Consider the following 16,397-nt stretch of genomic DNA (forward strand, 5'->3'; position numbering starts at 1 on the left):
CTGAACTGGGATTTAGTGCTATTCCCTCACTTGTGCTTTTTCCTGTCCAGGAAAGGAATGCTGTTGGGATTCTACGTTATTCCAGTTCCCAAGTCAAAGGGCCCCATTAAAATAGCACTGTAGGTTCAGTATTTTTATTTCTTACCCTTCCTGTGGGGGAGTAACTACCATGCAACAAACGCCCATGTGTGAAATCAGGGGGCTCGCTGTAGGAATCGGTCAGTCCTGTGTCCAATCACTCCTGATAGTGGCCCTTGAGCAAGACTTTGGGCTTGATTGTGGCCTTCATGTAAAGCTTTTACATTTCTTTAGAAAAAATGCTATCCTCTTATTAAAGTAGAGCTGTTCAGGAAGCTGTACGTTATAGATTATGTTTGACTTCTTGCTCCTTGTGCCTTCTCTTCCCATAACAGCACACCTTGACAGGACACAGTGGGAAGGTGCTATCTGCGAAATTCCTTCTGGACAATGCCCGGATAGTGTCAGGCAGCCATGACCGGACGCTCAAACTGTGGGACTTGAGCCGTAAGATCTGTAAGTAGGGCTGATGTGAAGGGAAAACAGCATGAAACAGTTTGCAATGCAATGCTTTTCTTTCCTATCCAGAGCAGCCACAGGGCTAGCTGTGTCCTGATTTGAAAACAGCTTAAAATAGCTCAGTCAACGGCCTAGTGACCTACCGTCCACTGTAGCGCTGAGCCGTAAGTACCAGAAACCACAGATTTCATTCCCACTCACTGCTGAGTTAGCTAATTTCAGCAAACAGGGCGAAATCTGGGTTAAGGAAGGGGAAATCAGCCATGGTCCCTATTCCACATTGCTGTTCCGTAACTCCAACTGGATAGTGATTGTGTGGAAATTGGATGGACAGGATTGGGCTTGGCCACGATGCTTTCCATGATTCAATAGCCCACTCTCGCTTCATGTCAACGTGGAGTGGTCACTTTGTACGGTATGGGAGGACCACTAATGCCAGTGGAATATTACCTTAGCAAGAGGTAACGTCTTCAGCAGAGGAGAGGGGCAAATTAGAAAATAACTGGGGGGGAAAATGAAAGCGCAGCAGCCCCCCTTTGCCTGAAGAGAGAAAACATTTCAAGAGGAAAGTCTTTAGCAGAACTCAGGGTTACACCGGAAACATTAACCTGTTTTCACCGATGGGCATGTGTTGCATTTTCTGTTCAGATTTTTGGCATTTGTGCCTCTCCCTTTCACAAAGTTTCCTGATGTAAGTTGGAGATGATGTGTCTTCCTCTCCTCCATCTCTCTCTCTCTCTCTCTCTCTCTCTCACACATATATAATCCACCATTCCCTTCTGCCACAGGGCAGCAGAGCAAGTCACCAACCTACTTGTACATCAAGTAGACAGCTCATCAATGGTTGGCAGATGCTTGTGAGCAGCAAGTAGAGAGCCAGGTGAAAGTAACAATGTACAGTACATTCACAATGCAGCAGCGCAATGACGTATGGAAATAATTCCTTCAGTGAAAAAGCTGGAGGGGACAAAGGAATGCAGTTAAACACTTGGTTTGGATCCAGCCCAGATTGATGATGGTTTTCCATGTTTGCTGCCTTGAAGCGTGTTATGAGAAGAAGAGTTGGAGCGGTCTCATTCAGTTTCGAGTGGGTATGGAGCTACAGTTCAAAGATGGCTGGTACACTAGGAGTGCTCCTCCAAGGTTGGTGCTCAGGCACTGTGTTCTTGCAGTGAATAAGGAGCTTTCTTCTGTATCTATCCTGTGCTGTACCTGGGAGTGTTTGATGGGACAGTGTAGAGGGAGCTTTACTCTATATTTAATCCATGCTGTGCCTGACCTGAGAGTGTTTGACATGGCAGTGAAGAAGGAACCGTACTCTGCATCTAACCCTTGCTGTACCAAACGAGTTCCTCGGGGCAGTGTCCTGGGCCCAACCATCTTCAGCTGCTTCATCAATGACCATGACCTTCCCTCCATCATAAGGTCAGAAATGGGGATGTTCGCTGATGATTGCACAGTGTTCAGTTCCATTCGCAGCCCCTCAAATAATGAAGTAGTCCGAGCCCGCATGCAGCAAGACCTGGACAACATCCAGGCTTGGTCTTATAAGTGGCAAGTAACATTCGTGCCAGATAAGTGCCAGGAAATGACCATCTCCAACAAGAGAGAGTCCAACCACCTCCCCATGACATTCAACGGCATTTTTTTTTTATTCGTTCACGGGATGTGGGCGTCGCTGGCAAGGCCGGCATTTATTGCCCATCCCTGATTGCCGTTGAGAAGGTGGTGGTGAGCCACCTTCTTGAACCGCTGCAGTCCGTGTGGTGACGGTTCTCCCACAGTGCTGTTAGGAAGGGAGTTCCAGGATTTTGACCCAGCGACAATGAAGGAACGGCGATATATTTCCAAGTCGGGATGGTGTGTGACTTGGAGGGGAACGTGCAGGTGGTGTTGTTCCCATGCGCCTGCTGCCCTTGTCCTTCTAGGTGGTAGAGGTCGCGGGTTTGGGAGGTGCTGTCGAAGAAGCCTTGGCGAGTTGCTGCAGTGCATCCTGTGGATGGTGCACACTGCAGCCACAGTGCGCCGGTGGTGAAGGGAGTGAATGTTTAGGGTGGTGGATGGGGTGCCAATCAAGCGGGCTGCTTTATCTTGGATGGTGTCGAGCTTCTTGAGTGTTGTTGGAGCTGCACTCATCCAGGCAAGTGGAGAGTATTCCATCACACTCCTGACTTGTGCCTTGTAGATGGTGGAAAGGCTTTGGGGAGTCATGAGGTGAGTCACTCGCCGCAGAATAGCCAGCCTCTGACCTGCTCTCGTAGCCACAGTATTTATATGGCTGGTCCAGTTAAGTTTCTGGTCAATGGTGACCCCCAGGATGTTGATGGTGGGGGATTCGGCGATGGTAATGCCGTTGAATGTAAAGGGGAGGTGGTTAGACTGTCTCTTGTTGGAGATGGTCATTGCCTGGCACTTATCTGGCGCGAATGTTACTTGCCACTTATCAGCCCAAGCCTGGATGTTGTCCAGGTCTTGCTGCATGCGGGCTCGGACTGCTTCATTATCTGAGGGGTTGCGAATGGAACTGAACACTGTGCAGTCATCAGCGAACATCCCCATTTCTGACCTTATGATGGAGGGAAGGTCATTGATGAAGCAGCTGAAGATGGTTGGGCCAAGGACACTGCCCTGAGGAACTCCTGCAGCAATGCCCTGGGGCTGAGATGACTGGCTTCCAACAACCACTACCATCTTCCTTTGTGCTAGGTATGACTCCAGCCACTGGAGAGTTTTCCCCCTGATTCCCATTGACTTCAATTTTACTAGGGCTCCTTGGTGCCACACTCGGTCAAATGCTGCCTTAATGTCAAGGGCAGTCACTCTCACCTCACCTCTGGAATTCAGCTCTCTTGTCCATGTTTGGACCAAGGCTGTAATGAGGTCTGAAGCCGAGTGGTCCTGGCGGAACCCAAACTGAGCATCGGTGAGCAGGTTATTGGTGAGTAAGTGCCGCTTGATAGCACTGTCGACGACACCTTCCATCACTTTGCTGATGATTGAGAGTAGACTGATGGGGCGGTAATTGGCCGGATTGGATTTGTCCTGCTTTTTGTGGACAGGACATACCTGGGCAATTTTCCACATTGTCGGGTGGATGCCAGTGTTGTAGCTGTACTGGAACAGCTTGGCTAGAGGCGCAGCTAGTTCTGGAGCATCACTGAATCCCCCACCATCAACATCCTGGGGGGTCACTATTGACCAGAAACTTAACTGGACCAGCCATATAAATACTGTGGCTATGAGAGCAGGTCAGAGGCTGGGTATTCTGCGGCGAGTGACTCATCTCCTGACTCCCCAAAGCCTTTCCACCATCTACAAAGCACAAGTCAGGAGTGTGATGGAGTACTCTCCACTTGCCTGGATGAGTGCAGCTCCAACAACACTCAAGAAGTTGGACACCATCCAGGACAAAGCAGCCCGCTTGATTGGCATCCCATCCACCAACCTAAACATTCACTCCCTTCACCACCGGCGCACTGTGGCTGCAGTGTGTACTATCCACAGGATGCACTGCAGCAACTCTCCAAGGCTTCTTCGACAGCTCCTCCCAAATCTGTGACCTCTACCAGCTAGAAGGACAAGGGCAGCAGGCACATGGGAACAACATCACCTGCACGTTCCCCTCCAAGTCACACACCATCCCGACTTGGAAATATATCGCCGTTCCTTCATTGTCGCTGGGTCAAAATCCTGGAACTCCCTTCCTAACAGCACTGTGGGAGAACCGTCACCACACGGACTGCAGCGGTTCAAGAAGGCGGCTCATCACCACCTTCTCGAGGGCAGTTAGGGATGGGCAATAAATGCCGGCCTCGCCAGCGACGCCCACATCCCGTGAACAAATTTTTTTAAAAACTCAGGGAGCTTGATGCCGATATGGGGAAGTGTTCTGTTCCCCAACACCTTGATATGTGTGGAAATTAAAACACACAAGTCATTTGGGAAAAAAAACAGAATGAGGCTCTTCAGGAATATTGCTTTGTCTTTTTTCCATCCTCCTTATTCATTGTTAACCCTTTCTCTTCCAGGTGTAAAGACAGTGTTTGCTGGTTCTAGCTGCAATGACATTGTTTGCACTGAACAGTGTGTTATGAGCGGGCACTTTGACAAGAAGATTCGCTTCTGGGACATCAGGTGAGATTGATCGTGATGGGTCTCGCTCCAGAATTATTTAGCATGCGTACGAAAATTTATCATGTTATGAACTCAAATGCGCCAGGACAAAGTATTGTAGACTTGACCGTTTACAGGATTGTTTACTCTGAAGGGGAATAGTCTCCGGGGAGGTATAATGCAACATCCTTAAAGAAATAGACAGAATGAACCCTGAGAATGTATTTGACTGTACCACAAACCGTAGAAGCAGGGCCATAGGCTCGAGCTTAGAACAAGGAAGGCGCACCGATAGTTATGCAGAGGGCAGTGAACATGTGGAGCAAACTGCCCGGGGGGGGGATAGTACACACAGATAGCGGACAGTTTTAATGGAGAATTGGATAGATATTTAAGGGAATGGACAACTGAGAGGTATTAGTTTTGGGACTGGCGGACTGCAGACTCTTTTCTGGTCCCGTACTTTCCCATATAACAGCACATTATAACAATACGAGCTTCACTACTGAGCGGGGCAGGGAGTGAGATGTCCAAGCTCCATAAATAACTTCCTACTGCTGGCTCGCCACAATCCCCGGATAGTGTTATAGTGTTAATTTATGTGCATTATATTATTTTATGTCTACGTCTGCCCCAGGACGGAGAGTATTGTGCGTGAGATGGAATTGCAAGGTCGTATCACAGCACTCGATCTCAGCCCAGAGCGCACGGAACTACTCACCTGCTCCAGAGATGACTTGGTAAAGATCATTGACCTGCGCACTAATGTGATCAGACAGTCTTTCAGGTAATTGTAAGGTGACCCAGGCTTCAACTCTTTTTATACTGGCAATCAGTGTCTATTGGCCTGTTTATATCTAGGGATCACTGTTTCTATCTGTTTATATCTAGGGATCACTTTTTCAGTCTGTTTATATCTAGGGATCACGATCTGGATCAAACTGTTTGTATCTATGAACTAGCATCTATATCGCTATGTTTACATCTAGGAAAGGATGTCCCTATCTCAGGCCCATGTCATTGATTGGTGTCCCTCTCTCTGGCCCATGTCATTGATTGGTGTCCCTCTCTCTGGCCCATGTCATTGATTGGTGTCCCTCTCTCTGGCCCATGTCATTGATTGGTGTCCCTCTCTCTGGCCCATGTCATTGATTGGTGTCCCTCTCTCTGGCCCATGTCATTGATTGGTGTCCCTCTCTCTGGCCCATGTCATTGATTGGTGTCCCTCTCTCTGGCCCATGCGATTGATTGGTGTCCCTCTCTCTGGCCCATGTCATTGATTGGTGTCCCTCTCTCTGGCCCATGTCATTGATTGGTGTCCCTCTCTCTGGCCCATGTCATTGATTGGTGTCCCTCTCTCTGGCCCATGTCATTGATTGGTGTCCCTCTCTCTGGTCCATGTCATTGATTGGTGTCCCTCTCTCTGGCCCATGTCATTGATTGGTGTCCCTCTCTCTGGCCCATGTCATTGATTGGTGTCCCTCTCTCTGGCCCATGCCATTGATTGGTGTCCCTCTCTCTGGCCCATGCCATTGATTGGTGTCCCTCTCTCTGGCCCATGCGATTGATTGGTGTCCTTCTCTCTGGCCCATGCGATTGATTGGCGTCCCTGTCTCTGGCCCATGTCATTGATTGGCGTCACTCTCTCTGCTTTCTCTGACCCTGTATAATTTCTTTCTGCACAGTTCACAAGGATTCAAGTGTGGATCAGATTGGACAAGAGTAACTTTCAGGTAATTGAGTTCTAATTGGCATAGATCTGTGAACTAGCAGATCTTCATTGTGTTTTAATGAAGGAAGAGAGGGAAGGAGGATAAAGTACTGCACACACTTCAGGTGTGTCAGATCACTGCGCGCTGCGGGTGTGTCAGGTTGCTGCGGGTGCGTCAGGTCGCAGTGGAGGATTTGATTTAAGGGAGGTTTGTTTTTTTTAAACTTTCCTGTATGGGGATCCCCTTAAAATATTGATGCTCCTGCAGATCCCTTACCTTAAAACCTATAAGGCTGTGTCAGAGCAACGTTAATGAGAGAGCATCTCTTAAATTTATGCCAGTGTTGGAGTTACGGGTGCTCTGACCGCGGTGCTTCATGTTGTAACCTCGAGGCCCCACCGTTTGAAAGTTGCAGGCTTACCACTGCTGCTTCACTCTCATGTCCGTTACGTTAAAGATCTGCTGCTCCTGACCATGAGAGCATTGAATGGCAGCCCTTGGTTTAAATGACCCATTGCATCAATGGCGCTTCACTTCCTGCCTCCAACCCAAACTGGCAGCTGGTGGTAAAGTTAAACTGGGCCTGATTAGACCTGCCTTCTCGGATCTGACCCCTCAGCCAACCTGGTTCGATGGAAATGTGTTTACGCTGCTGATTGCTTGTACAGGCATTCCAACAACCTGGGGGAAGGTGGTGGCCAAAACCACAGTGAATAACTGGGGCAGGTAGAGTTTGATTTTATGATGGTAGTTTTCTTATTGCCATTATGAACAGAGGCTGATTCAGTGCATCTGATACAATTAATGGAAGCAGGTTCGTAATGTAATCAAGACATCAAACAGATGGAATTTTCAGATGTGCATCTGAACTGGCGATTCCTAGCCCATTGTTGAGTGTCACTCTCGTTGTTATAATCATTAACTCCGCAGAGTGACACTGCCCTGTAACGCACTATGTGGAACTTGTATTTAAGGGGATCCAAGAGTCACAAGTCCTCTGAAATCACTTGTCACCAATTTGCTCGCTATTTCTTTCCAGCCCGGATGGGAAGTTCGTGGCTGCTGGGTCCTCGGATGGCACACTTTACGTGTGGAGCGTCGATTCTGGGAAGACAGAAAGAACTCTGGGAAAGCACCACAGGTTTGTCACAGACTGGCCGCTGATTTTGTGCTGAGATAGTTGTTTGTAACGCTGTGTTTGCATGTGCACACTTGATTAAGGGCACGTTCACTATACTCGAGCGGTTTATTAAGGGCACATTCACTGTACTCGTGGTTTATTGAGGGCACGTTCACTGTACTCGTGGTTTATTGAAGGCACATTCACTGCACTCGAGTGGTTTATTGAGGGCACATTCACTGTACTCGTGGTTTATTGAGGGCACGTTCACTGTACTCGTGGTTTATTGAAGGCACATTCACTGCACTCGAGTGGTTTATTGAGGGCACATTCACTGTACTCGTGGTTTATTGAGGGCACGTTCACTGTACTCGTGGTTTATTGAGGGCACATTCACTGTACTCGAGCGGTTTATTGAGGGCACGTTCACTGCACTCGAGCGGTTTATTGAGGGCACATTCACTGCACTCGAGCGGTTTATTGAGGGCACGTTCACTGCACTCGAGTGGTTTATTGAGGGCACATTCACTGCACTCGAGCGGTTTATTGAGGGCACATTCACTGCACTCGAGCGGTTTATTGAGGGCACGTTCACTGTACTCGAGTGGTTTATTGAGGGCACGTTCACTGCACTCGAGCGGTTTATTGAGGGCACGTTCACTGCACTCGAGCGGTTTATTGAGGGCACGTTCACTGTACTCGAGCGGTTTATTGAGGGCACGTTCACTGCACTCGAGTGGTTTATTGAGGGCACGTTCACTGCACTCGAGTGGTTTATTGAGGGCACGTTCACTGTACTCGAGCGGTTTATTGAGGGCACGTTCACTGCACTCGAGCGGTTTATCGATGGCACGTTCACTGCACTCGAGCGGTTTATTGAGGGCACGTTCACTGTACTCGTGGTTTATTGAAGGCACGTTCACTGTACTCGTGGTTTATTGAGGGCACGTTCACTGCACTCGAGCGGTTTATTGAGGGCACGTTCACTGTACTCGAGCGGTTTATTGAGGGCACGTTCAGTGCACTCGAGCGGTTTATCGAAGGCACGTTCACTGCACTCGAGCGGTTTATTGAGGGCACGTTCACTGTACTCGTGGTTTATTGAGGGCACGTTCACTGTACTCGTGGTTTATTGAGGGCACGTTCACTGTACTCGTGGTTTATTGAGGGCACGTTCACTGTACTCGTGGTTTATTGAGGGCACGTTCACTGCACTCGAGCGGTTTATTGAGGGCACGTTCACTGTACTCGTGGTTTATTGAGGGCACGTTCACTGTACTCGTGGTTTATTGAGGGCACGTTCACTGTACTCGTGGTTTATTGAGGGCACGTTCACTGTACTCGCGGTTTATTGAAGGCACGTTCACTGTACGAGCAGTTTATTGAGGGCACGTTCACTGTACGAGCAGTTTATTGAGGGCATGTTCACTGTATTCGAGCGGTTTATTGAGGGCACGTTCACTGTACTCGTGGTTTATTGAGGGCACGTTCACTGTACTCGTGGTTTATTGAAGGCACATTCACTGCACTCGAGTGGTTTATTGAGGGCACATTCACTGTACTCGTGGTTTATTGAGGGCACGTTCACTGTACTCGTGGTTTATTGAGGGCACATTCACTGTACTCGAGCGGTTTATTGAGGGCACGTTCACTGCACTCGAGCGGTTTATTGAGGGCACATTCACTGCACTCGAGCGGTTTATTGAGGGCACGTTCACTGCACTCGAGTGGTTTATTGAGGGCACATTCACTGCACTCGAGCGGTTTATTGAGGGCACATTCACTGCACTCGAGCGGTTTATTGAGGGCACGTTCACTGTACTCGAGTGGTTTATTGAGGGCACGTTCACTGCACTCGAGCGGTTTATTGAGGGCACGTTCACTGTACTCGAGCGGTTTATTGAGGGCACGTTCACTGCACTCGAGTGGTTTATTGAGGGCACGTTCACTGCACTCGAGTGGTTTATTGAGGGCACGTTCACTGTACTCGAGCGGTTTATTGAGGGCACGTTCACTGCACTCGAGCGGTTTATCGAAGGCACGTTCACTGCACTCGAGCGGTTTATTGAGGGCACGTTCACTGTACTCGTGGTTTATTGAAGGCACGTTCACTGTACTCGTGGTTTATTGAAGGCACGTTCACTGCACTCGAGCGGTTTATTGAGGGCACGTTCACTGTACTCGAGCGGTTTATTGAGGGCACGTTCAGTGCACTCGAGCGGTTTATCGAAGGCACGTTCACTGCACTCGAGCGGTTTATTGAGGGCACGTTCACTGTACTCGAGCGGTTTATTGAGGGCACATTCACTGCACTCGAGCGGTTTATTGAGGGCACGTTCACTGTACTCGTGGTTTATTGAGGGCACGTTCACTGTACTCGTGGTTTATTGAGGGCACGTTCACTGCACTCGAGCGGTTTATTGAGGGCACGTTCACTGTACTCGTGGTTTATTGAGGGCACGTTCACTGTACTCGTGGTTTATTGAGGGCACGTTCACTGTACTCGTGGTTTATTGAGGGCACGTTCACTGTACTCGTGGTTTATTGAGGGCACGTTCACTGTACTCGCGGTTTATTGAAGGCACGTTCACTGTACGAGCAGTTTATTGAGGGCACGTTCACTGTACGAGCAGTTTATTGAGGGCATGTTCACTGTATTCGAGCGGTTTATTGAGGGCACGTTCACTGTACTCGAGTAGCTTTTAAGGACCCACTTGAGGCTGCTGTAAGTTCAGCTGTGCAAAGTGTGCCTTCTGTGTTCCAATATCCTCTCCTCTCCTGAAGGTGCTGGCCTTTGTTGGGAGCGGTGCCACAGGCCCAGGGGTGTCTAAGTATCTTGCCCACGTGGTCATTCTTCGTGTGGGCTTAGACTGCGAGTGTCTAATAGTCCGTGAAGGTCCTCACAGCTAAGCCCAACCCTGGCGTCCCCACACAGGCACTCACCAATGGGAGTCCGTGGATATTGATCCGGAGCTGGAATCCCTGGCTGATCATCAAATCTCCCCCCCGCCCCCCCCCCCAGCCTCAGGTGTTGAGGTCACTCGTAGCGTCCATTTGCGGTAGCAGACTGGCAGTGGGACCTGTGGCGTTAAAGTTTAATGCAATGTGTCTTCGTTGTACCGATAGAGCCACAGGAGGGAGCTCTGGGCCTTCTCCACATGTGCAGGGAATCAGCTTCATTTGGTCAGCTGGGTCTTTGACATTTGTGGAATCTCATCACCATGTTTAAAAGTCTCCAAATCCAACTACCAAGAAAGCTACAGAGATAAATTTCTGTCTGCCCAATATGGAGTGCACAGTCTCTCCCCATTGGGGGACACCACACTTACCAAAGCCTAGAGAATTTAAGTGTAAGTGTGCAACAACCAAGGCTTAGGGACTTCACCTCCGCCACCCCACCCCCCCCACCACCCCCCAAAAAGTGTTTTCCAGCGATACTGCTGGGGTTTAACCAGCTGAAACTGCATGCTGTAATAGCACAGAGCACTAGTGACAGGACTAGTCCTCCAAGTTCCATCAGAGAGCTTGGGTAGCTAACAGTACCCAGGAATACTGCGGACTTGCCTAGTTCAGGGGTAGAATTACCGAGTCTGCCACGGGGTTGATATGGCACTTGATCTTCCAGTGCCAGTTCTGCCATATTTGAACTACCTGAACCCCAGAGGTACCCTGCTTTCTCCTCCCTTCCCCTCACCCCAAAGGAGGATAACTCAGTTATCAGGTGCACTAACCCAAGTCCTAGAGAGTGGTGTTTGACAAAAAAAACCCAAATCTGCTTATTTGTTCCATTCACCCTCCACCAAAAAAAGGAGCATCTAAAGGGGCTGTACAGCAACATCACTGGTCAGTCCGAGAATGGCTGCATAGAGCGCCTTTTCTCCTTGTGCCTTTCACCTCCCCCTCTGTCTCATTAACTCTGCCGTTTACTGCAGAGCAGATTGAGCTGCAGATTTTTAAAGTGCAATTTTCCTCTCGTCAGTTCTCAAATCATGTCAGCTTGGCTCAGTTAGTAGCACACTGACCTCTGAGTCAGAAGGTCATGGGTTCAAGTCCCAATTCAGGAATTGTGCACCTAATCTAGGCTGACACTCAGTACAGTACTGGGGGCGTGCTGCACTGTCAGAGGTGCTGTCTTTTGAAATTGGTGTTAAACAGAGGCCCTGTCTACCTGTTCAGGTGGATGCAGAAGATCCCATGGCACTATTGAAGGAAGAGCAGGGAGTTGGTGTCCTGGCCAACACCATCAGCTCCACGAAAGCAGACTATCATGTTTCCTGTTTTTGGGGCCTTGCTATGCAAATTAGCCACTGAATTTTAAACATAATTAATTCTTTGTAAAGTGCTTTGGGACATCCTTAAGATGTGAAAGGTGCTACTAAAATACAAGTATTTTTTTCCTTTTTCAAGTGGCATTTTTCCAAATTTCCTCCCTCCCCAAGTTGACACTTGACACAGAGCTCACCCACTGGCCGGGAGTGCATGTGAGGCAGTTGCAGTGAGTGCGCCTGCGATTTCCTGGTGTGCAATCTTGACTGGTGCTTGTACTTGTTAAATTTGCCCTATTGGCTGCTGCTGGGGTACACGTCTTCAGGATGTCCCAAAGCGCTTCACAGCCAAAATGAATTATTTTTAAAATGTGATCCATGCTATGTAGGTACATGCAGTGGTTAATTTGCAGAGCAAGGTCCCACAAACAGCAAACCAGATAAATGACCAGTTAATCTGCTTTGGTGGAGCCAATTGAGTTGGCCAGGATACTAGGAGAACGTCCTGCTCTTCTTTCCAAGTGCCACAGGATCTTGTGCCTCTACCTGAACAGGTAGACACAGCATTCCCTCAGTGCTGCACTGAGTGTCATCCTCAGAGGTGTGTGTGCCAGGGGTGCTAGCAACTGTCTGGTACTTCATTCAGATGTCTAGTCTTGCTCTACAAACTGTGACTGAGAGCAATGGCAGGCTATTTCCCTATGAACGGACATCTCTCCCAAGCCCAGCGCAGTGCCCACCCAATGTCACGCATGCAATTTCCGGCAGGAACGCAAGTCAGGAGCCGAAAACTGGGCTGAATTTTTATTGTCCTCTTCCTTCCATGGCCCAAGGGCGCTGAGACCAGTTGTGCCTGTTTACTGCCCTGGAATCAGCACTTGGACTAAGGATAGAGCTTTGGGACCTTCCTGTTCATTATGGCTCACAGCCCGGGTCGCACTTACCCCGAGCCACCAGCAAGAGTTTAGAGTTAATTTAGAGAAAATAAAGTGGCATACGCAAAGGAAATTGAAGATGAATAGTTCAGAGGAAAGCAAACTCGGGGGTCTAAAATTCCTCAAAGCACAGTCCTGGACCGTCAGGGAATATCAGGGTTAAGACTAAAGCACTCCTGTGGCTTATTCCTCTTCCTATGTTCCTAATACCAGGATTAAGACTAAAGCTCTCCCAATCCTCGTGGATAAAATCCTGGTGTGTCATAAAGCTATACATAGCCAGGCTCAGTCCCTGTTCTGTGCAGAGTTAGCTGATGTCAGCTATTGGGGCACTGCAGTTTTCCCCCCGTCTCCCTGGGTTAAAGAGGGGAAAAAAGATCAGTCAGAGTCCCTGCTCCTAATTGCTATCCAGTTATTCCTGCTGGAAAGCCTGTGTGTGAATGCCGGGTGAGGACAGGATCAGGCCTGGCTGTGTTGCCTGAGCACCGCCCCCCTCCACCAATGGACAAATATCCCAATGTCAAGGCTCATGCATGACACATGGCCACTTGGAGGGTGCCTGATGAGGGGAGATAAAGTGCTATACAGAATCTCTGACCCTTTCTCATACTTTTTTGTCTTTCTTCTCCGGTTCAGCTCCTCCATAAATGCAGTGTCGTGGTCGCCATCTGGGGAGCATGTGATCAGTGTGGACAAAGGAAGCCGAGTGGTACTTTGGTCAGAGGTTTGATTTAACGTGACCGGAAGATGGCCAAGGTGGGGGGTGGCCCTTGTACATGACTCACCTTACAGCCGCACGGAGGAGCTTGGCCCGTAGTGCACTCCGAATTACAGCGCGCAGCGTGGCAGAGCGAGCCCCTCCTGTATATCAGGGCCGCCGGAAGGGCATTCAGACAACGCAACAGTGAACTCTTGTACATTTACAATCATTCACGGGAAGCATGCTCTCCACCTGCTGGAGTATATCGCTTTAGGAACTATATGCAGGGCCTGTGCTGTGTACCAGCTGCTGTGATCGACTTCGGGACGTGGAGCCATCCTACTTAACCTGGGTTAGCCATCTAAGATGCCTGGTTGTTTACTCTGCCCACTGCTTCCGTCCTGTTGTTGCCACGCCAATGATGGAATTACTGGCATTATTGTGTCTACTTTACCTCCCACTCTTCCCCCTCTCCCAGACCTGGATAAGAATGTTGATCTTTATTTCTCTGGAAGACACGGGAAAAGTATGTTCCGACGGTGTGGAGCGGTTACAGATGGTATATGTTTGATTATTTAAGTTCTTCTGTTGGTGAAGTACCTTGAAGTGAAGGATAGATGTTGTGTTGTAATGATGGGGGTGGGGGGGGGGGGGGGTTGAGGAATGTTGTGTAGTTTGTCTTTTCAGCGAGGGAGCTGTAAACAATGTGCATTGTTTGTGTGAGAATGTTCCCCTGAAAGAGCAGTTTAGCCCCCTACGACCGAGAGAATAGGCATTTATTTTTCATTCGTTCCTCTGACGTGGGTGACGCTGGGTAAGCCACGTTTTTTTGCCCATCCCTAATTGCTCTTAGCTGGAGGTGGATTGCTGCTTTGAATCGCGACAGTCTTTGTGGTGATGGTGCTACTGCAGTGGTGGTAAGTAGGGAGCATGTGCCACCCATCAGTGATCCCAACAAATGGGGAATTTGGGCACAATGGCAAAGATGGCAGAGTTAGAAACATAGAAAATAGGAGCAGGAGTAGGCCATTCGGCCCTTCGAGCCTGCTCCACCATTCAATATGATCACGGCTGATCCTCTATCTCAATACCATATTCCCGCTCTCTCCCCATACCCCTTGATGCCTTTTGTGTCTAGAAATCTATCTAGCTCCTTCTTAAATATATTCAGTGACTTGGCCTCCACAGCCTTCTGTGGTAGAGAATTCCACAGGTTCAACACCCTCTGAGTGAAGAAATTTCTCCTCATCTCAGTCCTAAATGTCCTACCCCGTATCCTGAGACTGTGGCCCCTCGTTCTGGACCCCCCAGCCAGGGGAAACATCCTCCCTGCATCCAGTCTGTCTAGCCCTGTCAGAATTTAATATGTTTCAATGACAGTTACACAATCACCCTCTGTTTATCTTCAGTAACACACTGCTGGACCTCCCCCACTCTGTTTTCTATAATTTGCCCTAAATTAACAATTTTGACGTTCAATAACCCAATGCTCGATCTTATTTGCTCTGTTTATGTCCAGTAAGTCAATCTCCCCACTCACTCTTTGAGAGAGGACCAGCCACTAGACTTTGCACTTTGGAGTGTGCCTCTCGAGCAGGTCAGAGCCATCTATAGCCTTGTGTACCAAGTGGCTCCTCCAATGGCTGAGTGCTAAGAGCACTGCCAGTGTAATACAAAACTATACAGGTGAGAAGGTCCCAGCATGGATCCCCAGCTGGTATGTAAGGCAGCGGTTATCCTCAGTGCCCCTGAGCAAGGCAGAGAAAAGATCAGCCAAGGTTCCTGGTCCCAATCGTTACGCAGCGATTCCTGCTGGAAACTGTGCGTGTGTGGCTGTTGGGTGGGGGAAAGCGTTTAGCTTGGTTGTGATGCCCCCCCCCATGGTCTGCTAGCACTCACCGTCTAGGCACGAACATTTAGACTGAGCACTCGATCAAGACGGTGCAAGGTGCCCAGGAACTGTACCACAGCAAGAGTCAGGTTCTTCAGGAGAGCAGGGAGAAAGCTGGTTTTAAAATAAACGTACACTAACTTCACACAGCGCATGTATGAGTATTGATAATTTCTAAATAATCTGCCACATATAAAACAAACTTGAGGTAGTGGGCAGGAAGCTTCAGAAGATGTGCACTTGTGATAATTTCATGTGACTCGTGCTCTGATCTAAGCTTCTATTGAACTATGTAATCCATGGCAGCACCACCTCTCATTACTAAAAGCCTATTCCGGACTGAAGAGGAACCAGCAACCTGTCCTGTTAACTTACCAAGCACTAAGTTACTTACTAGTTTCTGGTATTAAGCAGCAAGAGCCTGACTAGCGGGGGGTCTGTTCTATCACAGCTACAGATTGTACTTTGTAAAGCTGCTCAATAATGGACAGATAAAAAGAAAAATTGCAAATTCATGGCAAGTCCTTCAGCATCTGAGAGAGGAAGTGTGAGTTTGTTTGTCACGACAGACCCCTTATCACAACAGTCACAATTGCTGGAGATTAGATCATAGCCTGTTATGGCTTCTGAGATCTGGGTTCAAATCCGGCCCCAACCAATGGGATGAGAGCTAGTTCTTCTGACCCCAGTATGGTTCTTGTTTCGAGTGGCACTCCTAGCCCAGCTCCTATTGGGTACGAGGCCACAGCAGAAATTCCCATCATTTGCACTAAATTGACAGTCAGTCTGAGAAATACCTGATGTGAGACATGGAAAATCTTCTCTGCGCTACAGTGGGGGTACTCCATCTGAGATGGAAGGGGTCATTTTGGTTACGTCTAACTTACACTGTACCGAACCTGGGAGTGTTTGATGGGCCATGTAGAGGGAGCTTTATCTGACTTTGCTGTATCTGACCTGTGGAGTGTTTGTTGGGATACTGCAAAGGGAGCTCTATTGTGCATCTAACCCATCTGGGAATGCTCGATGGGGCAATGTGGAGGGAGCCGTACCCTGTGTCTAACCTGGGAATGCTTGTTGTGACGATCGCAGTAGCTTTACTCTGTAGCTAGGCCGTGCTGAAC

The 16,397-nt window shown here is 48.8% G+C and overlaps 1 protein-coding gene across 2 annotated transcripts in view; it reads left to right on the plus strand.

Annotated features, from left to right (window-relative positions):
* LOC137331621 (autophagy-related protein 16-1-like) overlaps positions 1 to 14,015 on the plus strand; it is a 56,716-nt gene extending 42,701 nt beyond the window's left edge. For both annotated transcript variants that reach the window (XM_067995539.1, XM_067995540.1), the window contains 6 exons: positions 414 to 534; positions 4,566 to 4,671; positions 5,288 to 5,437; positions 6,336 to 6,383; positions 7,402 to 7,503; positions 13,319 to 14,015. In XM_067995539.1, the coding sequence (XP_067851640.1) occupies positions 414 to 534; positions 4,566 to 4,671; positions 5,288 to 5,437; positions 6,336 to 6,383; positions 7,402 to 7,503; positions 13,319 to 13,412 (621 nt within the window). In that variant the 3' untranslated portion in view covers positions 13,413 to 14,015. The remainder of the gene's footprint in view (positions 1 to 413; positions 535 to 4,565; positions 4,672 to 5,287; positions 5,438 to 6,335; positions 6,384 to 7,401; positions 7,504 to 13,318) is intronic.
* The last annotated feature ends 2,382 nt before the right edge of the window (positions 14,016 to 16,397 follow it).

Source organism: Heptranchias perlo, chromosome 13, assembly GCF_035084215.1.
Source record: "Heptranchias perlo isolate sHepPer1 chromosome 13, sHepPer1.hap1, whole genome shotgun sequence".
Lineage (NCBI taxonomy): Eukaryota > Metazoa > Chordata > Chondrichthyes > Hexanchiformes > Hexanchidae > Heptranchias > Heptranchias perlo.